Source organism: Neolamprologus brichardi, chromosome 5 (genome assembly GCF_056152115.1).
Source record: "Neolamprologus brichardi isolate AB-2024 chromosome 5, ASM5615211v1, whole genome shotgun sequence".
Taxonomy (NCBI): Eukaryota; Metazoa; Chordata; class Actinopteri; order Cichliformes; family Cichlidae; genus Neolamprologus; species Neolamprologus brichardi.
The window spans coordinates 4,994,749-5,010,357 of NC_142108.1; the positions used below are offsets into that span (position 1 = coordinate 4,994,749).

A 15,609-nucleotide genomic window follows, 5' to 3' on the forward strand; every position below is an offset into this window, starting at 1 on the left:
TTTTTTTTATTGGAGACATAGTTGGTAACACGACGTCTTTTGTTAATTCAGGATGTGATGTGATTTCTTTGTTTCTGCTTCAGAGTGTGAGCGCACTTGAGGTTTTTTTTGTCACATTGTTTGACCCTTCTGTCATATATTTGCTTTACCCCTTTAGTGTGATTGTTTTTTTTAAGGATAACTCAGAAATTTGAGCAGAAGAAGAGGCTGGATTCAACATATAATCACAGACTCAGTTCTAATTTAACATGGAAAACGTGGGAGCGATTGTCTTAATGTTCCCAGGGAAATGTTGTTTTGGTTTTATTGCTTGAGCAGTGATGTTTCATGCATTAGAGCTCAGAAAGCCTCATTTAAACATGTTATGAATATGCAATTTTTCCTGTCAGCTGACATCTAGATCACTTTTAGAACATGTGATTCTGTGACGATGTGGCACTTCCTGTAGATTTTAAACCGAACCTCTGTGTTCAGCACACGTTACCTTGGTAATCTTTTTAGGTGGAAAAAATGAGATTCACAGTATAAATGTTCTTGCTTTAAACCTGCTGGCTCTCTGGGGACTTTGCTGTGTGGAGTTTGTGTCTTGTCTCTCTTGGGCTTCCTCCCACAGCCCAAAGACATGCATGCTAGTTTAGTCGGTGAGTCTAAATTGGCTGTAGCTGTGGCCATGAGTCCGCCTCTCTGTGTTAGCCTTGTGATGACCGAGCAGACAGACCTCACGTCTTGTGCTGTGACAGCTGAGAATAGGCTCTGACCTTCTCCTCTCTGCCTCTCCTTTTAATGACTCCAGTTTGGGTGAAGAAGGGTGTTAAGTGGATATCAAAAATAACATTTTTTTCATACTTTAGAAAACCAATTTTGTTTGTGTTTGATTGTATTTAGACTTCATGGCATATTGTGACAAAATTCTGGCTGTGTTTGCTTCACATGATGTTGGTGATGATGTTGCACTGTCACAGTTCCAGTAGCAGTCACCGATTGTACCTCGGGGGCATCTCCCCTTTATGCTTCAGTCATTCAATAAATGGTAAATTAGCCTTAGCTGGTCATGTTATTTTATCCCATTTAAATGGATGCTGGAGCCATGTTTAATGTCATAATGATTACAGAGTGCAGGAAGCTCTGTTGCACTGACTGTGACAGCTCATGTGGGATTTTCTTTAACTCTTTAATGAGCAAATCATAATGCTTATGAGTGTGATGTTGACTACTTCCCATCACTGTGGTCTGTCTTTGACGTTCCTTTGCCCATAATCAGTCATAATGAAGCCGTCTTTACGCAGACATCTGCCTTATGGACTCTGACACCTCGTTGCCTGTCTGTCAGCATGGCCCCAGTTAACACGCAGCGTCTAAATAAGCCTGTAACATCTGCTAATAAAGCTCCGCTAATGAGTGTCCTTGTTTAGACTTATAATGAGCAATCATTAAGATCCCTCTTCCGGGCTCTCCATTCTGCAAGGCCTGCAACTCGAGCAATTAGTCATCTCCCATTGTAAAGCACTTCAAAGCCCTAACGCTTGGGTGCATTGAAAGTTTATGAGGTCTTTAGGCAACCATCAGATTATCTCTGCGTCGTTGCCAAGCCGTTCAAATCATCAATCATGTGTTGCCTATTTAGTTTTAATAGCGGTTCTGTGAAGCAGCTCCTGGAGTATGAGGCACGGTGCGGACAGATGGCCTGGTTGATCAGCAATGGTTTGTTGTAGAAACATGCATGGGAATCAGTGACTTCAGTAATCCATGATTTGAGTTGGATTTGATGCTGTATGGTGTCAGGTATTTGTCATGTTGTTAGGCAGGACTTAAGATCTTCTCTGATATTTATTGTGGTGTCTCTTAAAATGTCTGTGATCTAAATTCTCATCTAAAAGTTACCCCAGCGCAGTGTGAAGTCTAAAAGCAGCTTTGTTTGGCTCATCAGCAGTCACACGCACTCAGTCTAAAATGTTATGAAATGCAGGAAAGCAAGTAAATACTCATTTGAGGAATGCTAATTATCTAGCTTTGCAGGTCAGCTAATCATAGCTACAATTTTAACCATTCCTTATTATGATTTTTCTTCCCCAAAGGAAACTGCAGGTTTTGAAAAATCTTAAAAAAAACATTGAATTAAGGTACAGAACAGTGTCTCTCACCCTGGGTAGAGAGTAGTGTCGGTTGGAAAACAGTTTTTGTGTCTGGCTGGAGGCTGTTTAGATGTTGTGTACTTCTTGTGATCTAAAGTATGGAGACATTGGACTGTGTGGGCAGTGGCTGCCTTTCCACTGCAGGGTGGGAAAAACAGTCTGCTTGTTGCGACTGTGGAGCCCTACTCAGTAGGTTTATCAGGCATGCTCACAAGTACATACCCCACAGTAGGTGCTTTTTCCTACAGCGGCGGTTCAAGCCCTTTCACACACTCTGCCAGATGCTGGGGGGGTCTGCTCGCCAGGAGGGTCGTGAGGTCAATGTATGTGCAGGTGCTTCTTTGTGTTTTGGGTATTGGGTGGTTCTCGGGTACCTGGAGCCCTTGGACCCTGATCTCTGTTCACACCAGGGAGGGAGGCCCCTAATGGAGTCGGCTGCACATTGCCTCTGGGACTTCCATCTCTTGGCGCCCTTTTAGGGCCTCCCTCCTTCTCCTGGTGGGATGGGTGCACAGATATCGCAGAGATGTGTGGTCTTAGGTCTCCAGTCCTCTTGCATCATGGATGGCGCAGTCCTCCCAGATCTATTTCTGTCTGCCTCTGGCTCCTGGGGGGTGTTATTGCTGCTTCCCGCCCTCATTTTTAAGTACATTTCATGACAAAGACACACAGTACATTAAACATGGGATCTCTTACACGTGCTATGTTGCTATAGGTCTTTTCACTCTTTGGGTCCCTAAGGAGACACCGGGAGAGCACTTCGAAGGTCTTCAGATGCTAACAAGTCTCCTCGCCCCAAAGGGCTCCCGTTCAGCCAAACCATTGGTGGAAGAAGTGAGTACTGGTAAGTCATTTATTCATTTGCTTACCTCGCTTGTCCAGACAGTGTTAAGTTTGTGCACACGGGTGGAAAAGATGGCATACACTCTACAATGGTGGCTAGGGCTGGGCGATATGACACTGGGCGATATGACCCAAAATTCATATCTCGATATTTTTAGCTGGATGGCGATATAAGATATATCTCAATTTTTTTTTAAGCCATAAGGTAAGAACAAAAAGAGAGTTCTTAGTCAAAGCTGTGTCCCAGATGTCACACAGGCATTTTTATTAACATGCAGCGTAGATGTACATGAAGAAATTACTCAAAAATAAATTATCAGCATTTATTAAATAATAATGCTCCACAAATAAAAGAAAACAATGTTGGTTTTGTGCATAACAAAAAGCTCACAATTGTGCAGTCAAAATGTAAACTAACAGACGCTGGGTAAAATAACAAAGAGACAGATTTCACAGCTACTCCATTCCCAAGTTCTACTGCGTGACTGACAGCCTGGAGTTTAAAATCTGCTTCGTAACCGTGTCTCTTAACAGGTGCCATTTATGGTCCTTATACACACACAATACGGTAATATTACGTTGAAGCACAGTACGTATCACCCCGCCGTTAGCCGTTAGCCGTAATGCTCAGACAATCCATGAAGCGGTGCAGCTCCGTAGCTTACCAAAGTCGAACTAAAACATTTATTGACAGATTGCTGAGCGCCGTGTATCACATAAAAACGGTTCGCGGTCAGTAAGCACAACCAGAATTCATACATAAGGCGCACTATCGATTTTTCAGAAAGGATTTTAGGCCATGCATGTCGTTAGCGCGGTTAGCTCGTTAGCGCAGTTAGCTCGTTAGCGCGGTTAGCTCGCTAACACGTTGACGCCGTCCAGCCCCACGCACGGGGAGATCCGCGGTAACTCGTTAACAGAGATTTGCCGTGTCCATCTTGTCGTTGCCTGCAGTTGAAGCGATGGGGGAGGGGGAGTTGTGTTCAGTGAAGGAGAGGCGAGGCCCAGTAACGTTGCATAGAGACAAAAGTGAACGAAAGAGAGGCAAACTTGCGGCTCCACAAGTATAATTATAATGTAACATAGACTATATCGATATAAACGATATTGTCACATCTTATATCTCGTATGAAAATATATCGATTTTTTTTTTTTTTTTTTTAAATCGATATATTGCCCAGTCCTAATGGTGGCTTTTTATCATTTCTAAAGAGTGCAGTGAAAGGGTGGGAGATAATGAAGACGAAGATGAAGAAGACTTTGATTGGCAGGTTGAGCAGGAGATTTACACGGAGAAGTCTGAGGAAGAGCTGAGAGCCCTGCAGAAATACGGCTTTGGCAATCAGAGGTGTGGAGTATTTGCCCGACTGCAGGTAAGATCCATGGAGAGATGAAGGTGCGTTACAGATTTGGACTTTAACTCACCCGTGCTGTAAATGTTCTTCAGAAAGAGCTCAGTGACGTGATCGACATCAAGAACCCAGAAGGAACATCAGCAGCAGAGAGGAGGCAGGCTCGGCTGGAGGCAGAAGCATCAGCCTTCTCTACTGACCATTACCTGTAAGTTTAACAAGGCTAAAAACCTCTCAGGTAAAGCATCTTTAATCCTCTTCTGTTTTTACTCAGTTATAGCTGCGTGTAATTGCAGGGCTGATTGGTTTGAGGATGGTGAGATAAAGGGGCTGCTGAAGTTTAGGCCATGGTGGACAAAGCTGAGCCCTTCTTCAGAGCAAGAGGGCGAATCTGGTGAGTTTATGTCATCATCTAAATCTGTTTAATTACTGTTGTTGAGATAAGTCTCTGCTTTGGCTGTTTCTAAAAAGGAGACATAAATTAATAAGATAAATATGCTGTAATAAGAAACATTGGGTGACAAAGTACTCATGTCAGCAAGTAAATCTCCTGCGTTTGAATCAAACTAAAGTAAAGGAACAAGTGCATTACTCACTAAATGCACTTAAAAGTATTAAAGAAAGATGACTTGCTCTTGAGAACATGGCATGATACTGTTATGGAAAATGTTAAAATGTTCTTACTGATACATAAAGATGTGTCAGCAGCGTTTCAGGATTGTAGCTGGATGACACACAGTGTTTTTTGTCTACTGTAGAGAAAGTCCTGCAACACAGATTTGTTTACATTTGTCTTTTTAATGTTAGATTTATTGTAAAATATGACAAAACCAGAGTTTTTAGTTGAATCAGGATCGATAATCCCACTAACAAATCTTGCAGATCTGTTGTGATTGGCCCACATTGGACATTTTTCTGTGATTGGTCCAAAGTCACAAATTTCATTTTTACATGTTGTGAAAGGAAACAAAGTTGGAAAATAAACCAGTAAAAGTCCCAGTTTTGTCACTGTACGGAAGCTTAACTACATATTTAATACTTGAGATATCTTAAGGCAAGGAACAGAGGTGGAGTTTTAACAGTTTCTATCACTCAGCCACACGATGCTGATGGGGTATTGTCATCACTAGGGCTGTTCGATATAAGGATATATATCGGATGACGATATAAAAACGTCTATCGTTTCATTTTATGCTATCGTTTGTTTTGTGGTGTCGCAAAATAAACTGTTTACGGAAATATTTTTTTCATTGTTTTGATGGTCACTGTAGTGGCTATATTAATTTCTTAAAGTTCTCTATTTCTCTTATATTTAATATACCACACTACGGACGGACAAGCGCCTGTTTTTATGCATTGTGGTTAGCAACAACGACGGTAACAACATCGCGTGTCCGCTTGTTTATGTTCCATGTAAACCTTTCACAATAAAGCTCAAGATCCTGTTGAGACTTTTCAAAACAAACTGAATCACGTGAAAGAGCAGATTATTTACGGATGAGAAGTAAAAAAGAGCCGCCAGGTGCAAAAAAATAAACCTTAGACTCAAACGTTAGAACAGGCTGTTCCCCGCAGCACGCCGTGTAATAAATACTCAAAAAGAAAACGGCGGCCGTTACAACTTATGCCAAAAAATGTATCGTTTCATGCATCAGTTAAAACACTCGACTCCAGCTACATGACGCGCAGCTGGAAACACTTCACGCAAGTCGAGCTGCACAAGATTCACAGAATTTGTGAAAATGTTACATTTTTGTGATTTATATCGTTATTGGGACGATAGATGTCTTATATCGGGATATGAGATTTTGGTCATATCGCACAGCCCTAGTCATCACCCTGCAGAGCGGGCGGACGCATAAGTTTGTGAATGCGATAACTCAAGAACGAGGAACATAGGAGTTTGAAGCTGATACCATAGGTATGTTGACTAAAGGTCACAGACGAGTTTGAATCTCAGTGTGAGACCCCTGCTGTAGGAGGTGTAGTAGAGTGGAAAGGTAAAAAAACATTAAACTGAAATACTCTGCATAGTAAAATCTGAGCACTTTAAAACTGAACCTGCATGTGCATTTTAAATAAGTACTGAAAGTATCATGTTAATGATTTCAGTTACTTTCCATCACTGATCTAGAAACACTAAGACCTGATACCCAAGTTTTGTAGTAGTTTAATGTGCTGTAATGTTTGCAAAGTAAACATGAGCAACTTAAATCTGCATTTTTACATTTTTAGTGCATGCTTTACCGCCCTCAGTCTGCATCCTTTATGTCCAATTACTTAAAACGATGTCAAACACATTCTGTGACCTAAATGCGGATCATTCATCAAGCTATTAGAACAGCAGCAAAGTAATTACTGAATGCTACCAGGAGGTGGCATGACATTTCAAAAATAAAGAGCGCAATCATGCATTGTTTATTATATAAGTTTAACCTCTCACTGATCATTTTCCCATTCACTCTATTTTAAATCGTCTCCCCAGTACTTCTGCGGATTGAATCAGAGCGAAAAAGAGTGTTACTGCTGAGCTTGTCAGACACTGACAGTATATGAAATCCTAAAGGACGCACAAGTCTCTGCAGTGGGCCCTTCTAACAGAAGGACAGACATCAGCTTGTGCTCCCTGCTAAAAGTGCCTCGGGGCACTTGAACAGGAAAGACACTTGTCATTATGAAGGATTGAACTTGGACTTTCCCTAATCTCTCCATCCGTCTGCTGCCTGCTGACTAATTTAAACTATCATTTTTTTTCTCCTTTCTAAAGATTCCCCGTCTGCTTACATTAATAGTCTATGAATTTAGTTTGAGAAGAGTTGCTTGTTGTCTGGAGGGGTCCCGGTTTCCTCTCTTTGTTCAGCCACTTCCACGGGAGTGATAGCTTGTGAACCCTAGCACTCTGAGAGACCGTGTAATTGTGCCATCCAGCCTCCCTAACAGTCTGCTAATTCCAGACCTTTCACTGCGGCTCACAGCTACAGCCTGTGTGCAGTGAATGGATGTTGTACGCTTAAGGGAGGATTTAGATTAAACAGATAGCAGCGTTGCTGGAGGGAGTGCTGCCGGCCGTGCTTTTACCAGCGCTGACGAGCAGCCATCAGTCAGCGCGGCAAAAGCCATTAGCCTCATCTTGGAGTTTAGCCTCCGACGAACATTACGGTTCACTGTAGCTCCGCCGGCTCCCTCTCCTCATTCTGCATTCTAAGACAGAGTGGCTCAGTCGGGAGCCTGGGCGTAGATAAATGGGCCAAATTAAACTTAATGGCTTGATTGACAGCTCGAATAGCATTAGCCTCAGCCGAGTGTGAAGAATGGCGTCAGTCAGGAGATTTAAGCGGCTTGCCGTCAAATCTTGAAAGCGTGCTCATGATTTTAACTGTTTGCCATATTTTTCAAACGGAGATCTCCAATTCCTCTATCTGGGTTTACTAGACCCCCCCCCCCCCATTGCTTCTGCTAAGCCTGATATATATGTCACCTGACAGATGGATGTGGACCCAAGTGCTAATGAAGTAGAAAACAAGAAAACCGGCCCCTTTGTGCTCTCCAGTGTCAGGGCCAGCGCGCTGACAGGCCACAGCTGTCCACTGGAGGCCTGTATTAACGCACTGGTCCAGCTTAAATGCTCCTGATAGCTTGGCCTCTCTCTCTACCTGACACTCTTTGTGTCTTTGTTATGGCTGGATGTAGAAACCGGACCTGTGACCAGCTTAGATGGTCTTTTGCTGATTTAGGCCGCAACATTGCTCACGTCTGAACAGACTGATCATTAAATGTCCCTTTGATTCGATCTTTGACATCATCACAGTGTGAGTGCGCAAAATTAACCGACTCTCTTATGCACGGTCAAACTTTGACCTCTAGCATTTGTGTGATTCTGAGCGTTTTCCAGCCCTCAGCAGTGTTTTGACCAGGCATATTTGCTCCATGCCATCCGGCCATCTGGACCTGTAGAGAGCAGTGACGAGCCAGGCTTCCGTTCCAACAGGAGGATTTAGGTCAGAAATTAATTTGCAATCAGCAGAGGCCCTCATAGGCTGTGTGCTAATGCCCACTAGAATCGACTGGCTCCGTAGTGGAGATGAATGAACGTGGCGGTGGGTAAATCGGGTATGCGGAGTTAATAGAAAATATATCAGCAGCACGAAGCTGCTGGGTCTGTGCTGAAGGAGAGAGAAGGCTGCTTTGTTTTTCCTCAAGTGCTCATGCATCCTTGCGTTTGCACGCATGCATGTATTTGAGCGACACAGATGCGCATTCACTTAGATAGCTGTTACTTAAGCTAGTGAGTCACTTTGGTGTTTCATATTTATAGCTTCTCCCCTTATCTCGGTGCCTGTACCGTTACATTGAAAGTGCACATGCACGCAGATCTTTGTGTCTGAGCTCTCCCTCTGCAGCTACACTGACGAGGGGCTCAGGTAGTGTCTGCAGGGAGCTGAAACCTGACGTAATGCAGCAGGAATCTCCTTCGCAGCACAGCCAAGTTCCCACTGCAGCCAAGGAGATCACTCTGAAGCGCTGCCTGTGCGCGTGTGTCTGTGTGTTTGTGTGTGTCTGTGTATATCAAATGTGTTTGCGTGTGTGCATTTGCTCCAGCCAGCACACACCTTGCACACCAAGGGCTCGGAGCAGGGACTCTCTTTTTCTCATGCAGAGAGAGGGATTGCTTTCAGCTGTTTAATAAGCTGCTTGGTGGGGGGAGTTGGAGTTACAGCATGTTGCCGCAGACATTCAGTATGCCTTTCAATACCGAATGATCGCAGATCGCTTAAAATGGGATTGAAGTCTGTTTGTGTCGCCCCATTAGGCTTGCCACAGATCCCCATTAAGCAGATGTCTCTTTCAAAAGACAACAGTTAGCGAATTTGCAGAGAGAAAGGAAGCCGAGGTTTGGAGATTTTCATGTTACAGAGCTCCAATTTTTCTTAATGCAAAGCCGCTTTGAAACACGCACAGTACTAATAACATCAGCTCTGCTAATTTAGCTTATTTAATGTGGGCCTATTTGTCCTATTTTGCTTCTGCTCTTCAACACAGAATCTAATCAACAATCACACCACAGCCATGGACTGGGCAACAGTCAAAATGTGTGTGTGAGAAAACAGCGTGCAAACCTTCAGTCTGGGTTTCATCTGAAGACACCGTCACAGATGACAGATTCTTTTTCTCTTGTATAACCTGTGCACAATTATTAGGCATGTCGTATTTTGGGGGATTAATTTGATTATCAGCAACTACAGCGCTCGCGATCAATCCAAAACATTACAAAGTCAAACCTGATTATTTAAGACAGTAAAAGTTTTGGCTTTTGTAGAGAATATCTGTGTGTACGTGAATTAGGGCTGCACGATTAATCATTAGAAAATCGCGATCTCAATTCATACTTATGTGCGATCTCATTTCCAAATGACAACGATTTAAAAAAAAAAAACGACGATTGTACCGCATTTTGATCCGGGACGTAATCTGCATGAAAACAAGCGCTCACTCTTCCTGCTCAACAAATGACAAGGGCGGAGCCTTATACCATGTGATACAGAAGCTGGCTGCTAAAATTAGCAGGGAAAAAACAACAGAGAACACGTCAGGGATGACGAGAAAGTGACTGGAGAAAATCCGTCCCGGTCAACCACCCAAACATCAATAACGGGAACCTTATACAGCGCTTCCCCATACACGTCGAACTCCCGCAGGCACAAAGAAATTACGGAGGCTATCACTTATCACCTGACCAAAGATATGGCTCCCATCAACACTGTGCAAAACGAGGGATTTAGGGAAATGATCAACACCCTAGACAAACGCTACACAGTGCCGTCCCGCAACTATTTTTCTATTGTTGCACTACCTGCTCTATACACGCAGTGTCGAGCGACGACAAAATGTGAGACATTTGTTGTTTTTATGTTTATTTATTGTTTTTATGTTCAGTCTCAACTGTTACGAAGTTGATGTGCAGTTAATAAGCGCAATAAATATTTTTATTGGAAAAGAAAATCGTGAGAGAATCGTGATCTCAATTCTAAGCAAAAAAATCGTGATTCTCATTTTATGCAAAATCGTGCAGCCCTAACGTGAATGGTGGGCAGTTATTGGTGTTTAGAATTATTGTGCAACTAAATTACATTTTGCAACTACATTCCACAAAAAAAGGACATGAGATTTTGAATATGTTGGATGTGAAATTGTCATATAGCATTGCAATTTTGCGAAAAATGCATCCTCAGAAAATGCATGAGAAAAAAATGAAGTCGACATCAAGCCATCGTGAGCTGGTCCTGATGTTTCTGAAGGAAAAAAGGAAGAAATGGAGATTCTGGATTCATTTATTTGTCGCAAGAAAGCAGCAGCATGGAGAATTTCACCGTTTGATCCAGGAGTTGAAGCTTTCGTGCATATTTCAGGATGTCAGTCTGAGCTCTCGCTGGTAGAGTTGGGACCACATTTGTGGAAGTGGAGAAATGCGTTCAGAGAGAAAGAGATTGACCCGGAGCAGCGTCTAGCCATGTGCTTGAGGTAAAATAGTTATTTTACTGTGAAAAACGTGGTTGGTGTGAACGCCCGCATTGACTCTAAACTCTAAATTTACAAATAAACATTTAAAACAACATCTGTGACCAGTATAGCAACCCTTTTTTCTTTTTTTCTGTTTTTTTCCAGTCATCAGCCTTCCATTCATAAAGCCTGTCAGTTCTCAATAGGATTTTAGGTGAGGTGAGGCAGGGGACTGTGTCATTATTCTTTCATCTTTTTGCGATGGAGCATTGTCCTCCATAAAAACCAATCTCTTCTTGACAGATTCAGATCTTTTCCTGCACCTGCTTGAAGACGGTGTCTTCTAAAAACTGGCAGTAGTTTGCGAGCTGATTTTGAGGCAATCTTTAATCCAAAAGGTCGATTTTAATAACACCAAGATGTACCAGTACCCTACCTCCACCTTGCTGGCATCTGGCGGAGCTCTGTGCCTGTTACTGATACTGATCTGGCCTTTCAAGAATTATTCTCATTTCTTCAGTCCATAAAACCCAAAAATCTGTCTTCAGATCTTTCTTGGCACAGTCTTTAACTTAACTTGGTCAGTGGTGGTAAGGTTTCAGTCTTGGACATGAACTAGAGCTGACCAATTCACACCATGAGCCACTGCTGTTTATATTGTTGGGAAACGCACAGCGTTTATGCAACAAGACATAACTGTATATCAGTTTGCGGTAAGAAGACGATGACTTTTCTTGCCCTGACACAGTGGATGTAGTAAGACAAGGAGAGGAAAATCCATTTGATGCAGTTGTTTTGTTGTGTGGATTCTGGGATTTGAGGAGGTGGACAATGGTTCCTGCAGGTACTGCTTGTTAAGACTATCATTTGCTCTTGCTGTCCGATCTTATTGAGTGGCACACTACACTGTGATCTTTTATTTGTTAATAAAACTGGATATCTAATCCAGCATCATCTGAATAAGAATAAATAAGACAGGTGTTTTAGTTTTCATTGACATATTTTCACATACAGCTGGAATCTCCAGTATTTCGGCGACGTGCTATGTCTATCACGGATGTGCGGTAGTTTGTGTATTTTATTTTCCCTTAAAATGCGTCAGGATTGGTCACAGATCTGTCCATATTTAACCCTACCTCACGTCTCATTGTAATTCAAAGGCTCTCTTTTGTCTGTTCAACACGACTACAACACGAGGTTAGCAAAATGGCACGCAGCTCATATTTATCCGGCTTAGTGTGGACATAATCTTCAAGACTTACTGCACTAAACCTATTTTTATTAAGCTGTTTATCCCTGCAGTGAGACTATGTGGCTCACCTCGATGCGTGCTGGTTTCAGTATGTATTTGATGTGAAAAATCGTTAATTTGCGTCTTTGACTTGTGGCCGAGGAGCTTTCTTAAATGATGTGTCTGTCGACTGTTTGTAAAGTCATTTACTGACAGTACGTTGCAGGGAGCTTACCTGTGAGAAGGAGCCTAACCACTGTGACCTCTTCTCACACCCACAGCTGGATTCTTTTTGTGTGCGCATTAAAAACTAGACTGCTTCGTGTGTTTTGACTGTTAAATCTTTGGTCTCGTGCAGCTGTACCGTTCACTGATGATGAGAAAGAGCAGCTGAGGAAATTCACCAACCGCTCCTACCTGCTGGACAAGGCGTCTCGTTACCAAGCGTGGCTAAGCCTCGTGGACATCCTGCTGGCTTACACCTACGAAGTGCGCTCGACGGAGGGGGAACACAATGTGAGTGTGTGTGTGTAGATATGTGTGAAGAGGAAACTCCTCCTGAGCAGCACTTATCCTTGGATAACAAAGCCCTCTATCCTCACATCCTTTAGACCGCCTTCCATTTTGTTCAGAGCCTTAAGAGATTACCAGCAGATCCTAAAGCTCAGTCCAGGTCTCCCTGTGTCACTTCACTAAAGGTAGCTGCTGCAGCAAGGCGAGAGGAACAAATCTGATTGCCTTGTTAAACCATGTGGTAAATATTTGATACAGCCTTAATGTTGAATTAAATCTCAGCTATGAAAACAAAATCTGTCATAGGTGAATATTTTAATTCCACTCGGTATTATAATGTGGAGCGAGCCCAGAACAAATCCCCACTCCCCTCCACTTTATTTCCAATGGCTCGTAGCCTGCTCTTTACAGAACTCTGAGCATCTGCTTCGCTGTGGTGCTTTCACTTAATTTCAGTGTATGTTCTTGTAGCGTTTCCTGTCTGTTATTGCACCGATGACAAGTTTCTCTCTTCTTCCCTGCAGGTGGAAACACCGTGGACTATCAGAAAACTCAGTGGGACTCTGTGCTGGCTGGAGGTGAGTGAATTATAACGCAGCAAGAAGCACTTCAAGAGTGCAAACCTTCGTCATGACAACTCACTCTCTGGACTGTATTCATTTTTGAGGGAACAGTATTCATTTTGTTTTCTTTGTTTTTTTTCTTTAAGAAGTTTGCAGGCTTTTGTTAGCCTGTTGAAACCCATTTTATATATTTGATGAAGTTGGCAGATGTGAAATGTTGAAAATGAGCTCAAAGGTTAATGTGATATGTAGAATCCCCGTATATCATTCTCTATATGCTCTCAATGCAAACAATGGCAGTAGGAATAGTTTTATTTAGCTCTATGTAGCGTTATTATCACTTTGACCTTCAGATCACACCTTGACCTTGAAGGAGAGGTCAGAGGTCACGCTCTATATGTTGACAATACCACACCACACTTCTGATTTATAAGGCCTTTTGTCAATTTCCCACCAATAAATCATGAAGTTGACCTTGGAGACCTCGGTTGGTGTAAGCTAAATTTTGTTGGGTTGCTAACATGACTCCACTACAAAGTTGCATCAGAGTTCATTCAAAACCTTTTGAGCTGTCGTGTTCACAGACAGAACGATTGGTTTTGAGATGTATGCGGTGCAACCTTCAACCGACCGCTGGACTCAACCCCAGTATGCTGCGCCTCTGTGCTACCCACACCCTCGAGAAGCACGGCATGCATATGTATACAACGACTGTCTGTAGCAAATTCAATTCAGTTTTCTTTATATAACACCAAATCACAGCAAGAGTTGCTTCAAGGTGCTGTATGTTGTAAGTAAAGACCTGACAATAATACAGAGAAAAGCCCAATCATCAGACAACCTAAAACGAGCAAGCACTTGGTGACAGTGGAAAGGAAAAACTTCCTTTTAACAGGAAGACATACTAGCAGAACCAGAAGAGGGGCCTGAAAGCTAAAGGCTCTGACTCCCATTCTACTTTAAAACTCAAGTAAGCCCACAGTCCAAGAACAAAGCGGCAGAAATCATGGCACAACTGTATTTCAGCTGCTATTTGTAGCTGTGTCTTAGACCAGCGGTCCCCAACCTGTATTGGGCCATGGACCGGTTTAATGTCAGACAATATTTTCACAGACCGGTCCTTTAAGGTGTCGTGGATAAATACAGCAAAATAAAATGATACAACCAAGACAAAAACTGTTTGTAAACTATTTGTAAATATAATAATAAACGTGAATTCACTGTGTAACCGGTCCATGGCACAATAAAGGTTCGGGACCGCTGGTAACTTTTATCAGCAGAGTCCTCCTGAAATGCGCCAACCACATTGAGAGTAACATCCTCCTCTCTGCCCCATAATGCTCTCTGGTCGCTATTAGGGATGGGTATCGAAACCCGGTTCTTGTTGAGAACCGGTTCCCACTGTTTCAATTCCTTGGAATTGTTTGCCATTTTTGCAAACGATTCCCTTATCGATTCCAGTCGCCCCGAATGACGTCACCACCTTGTGGAGCGTCATTTACCTGGCAGGAAACATGGCGGCTCAAACACTCAAAAGTTTGGTTATACTTTACGAGAACGGATGACAACAGGGCAACTTGCAATACTTGCAAAGTAGATATTTCATTTAAGGGAGGAAACACTACGAATATGCAAAAGCATTTGCTCACAAAACACACGATAACCTTAAATGAATGTCGTGTTTTTAATTCCACTCCGGACTCGTGAATCTCGACCCAGCAGCAGCGGTAACGTTTGCACGTCCTCTCCCGTTAATGTGGCAGGTAAATAATCAACTAACAGTGCATATTATGTTAGCGCGATCTGCCTCATTACACAACCTGCCATTACTGTGCGTTTAGGTGACCATGATGAGAGAGACAGACAGAGTCTGGCTCAGATGCTGGCAGTTCTCGCTGCAGTCTACCGTTAGCATCTCCTTTCAGGTCAGGATAGACGAATGTCACCGAACAGTGACTAAGTTTGTGGTCAAAGGCTTGCACCCATTTGCCACAGCAGATGCCCCCGATTTTCAGTAAGTGAATGTGTTTAATTGTAGGCAGGGACATTACTGGATATTCTTGTGTGATTGCTACAGAATAATTTATGTTATACTTTGTTATTGCTACAGAAGAATATTTATTTTATTATTTTACATTTACAATTTTTTTTCCCCGGGGACCCTGTGACACCCCATTGAAGAGCCGTAGGCTGGATCTCTTAAGATCTCACTGCTGGGTTTGTAAGGCCATGGTACTCCTAAATTTCTCTTGTTCAAAGAGAAGATAAAAAACAAAGTTCTAAGCTAATCGACATTAGTGTTCTCCTTTTTTAAAAAGAATCAATAAGAAAAGCGATAAAGAATCGAATCGTTAAACAGAATCGAAAATGGAATCGGAATCGTGAAAATCTTATCAATACCCATCCGTAGTCGCTATGGTAACGCAAGTTACTAATAGCATTGAAGTTTGCTTGCAAACCCTCCTTCTGGAAAGTCA

General features: G+C 42.6%; 1 protein-coding gene across 2 annotated transcripts in view; it reads left to right on the top strand.

Annotated features, from left to right (window-relative positions):
• shq1 (SHQ1, H/ACA ribonucleoprotein assembly factor) overlaps positions 1 to 15,609 on the top strand; it is a 55,153-nt gene that overhangs the window by 3,767 nt on the left and 35,777 nt on the right. For both annotated transcript variants that reach the window (XM_006784751.3, XM_087840524.1), the window contains 6 exons: positions 2,848 to 2,976; positions 4,188 to 4,348; positions 4,423 to 4,535; positions 4,624 to 4,721; positions 12,415 to 12,572; positions 13,094 to 13,147. In XM_006784751.3, coding sequence (XP_006784814.2) covers positions 2,848 to 2,976; positions 4,188 to 4,348; positions 4,423 to 4,535; positions 4,624 to 4,721; positions 12,415 to 12,572; positions 13,094 to 13,147 — 713 coding nt within the window. The remainder of the gene's footprint in view (positions 1 to 2,847; positions 2,977 to 4,187; positions 4,349 to 4,422; positions 4,536 to 4,623; positions 4,722 to 12,414; positions 12,573 to 13,093; positions 13,148 to 15,609) is intronic.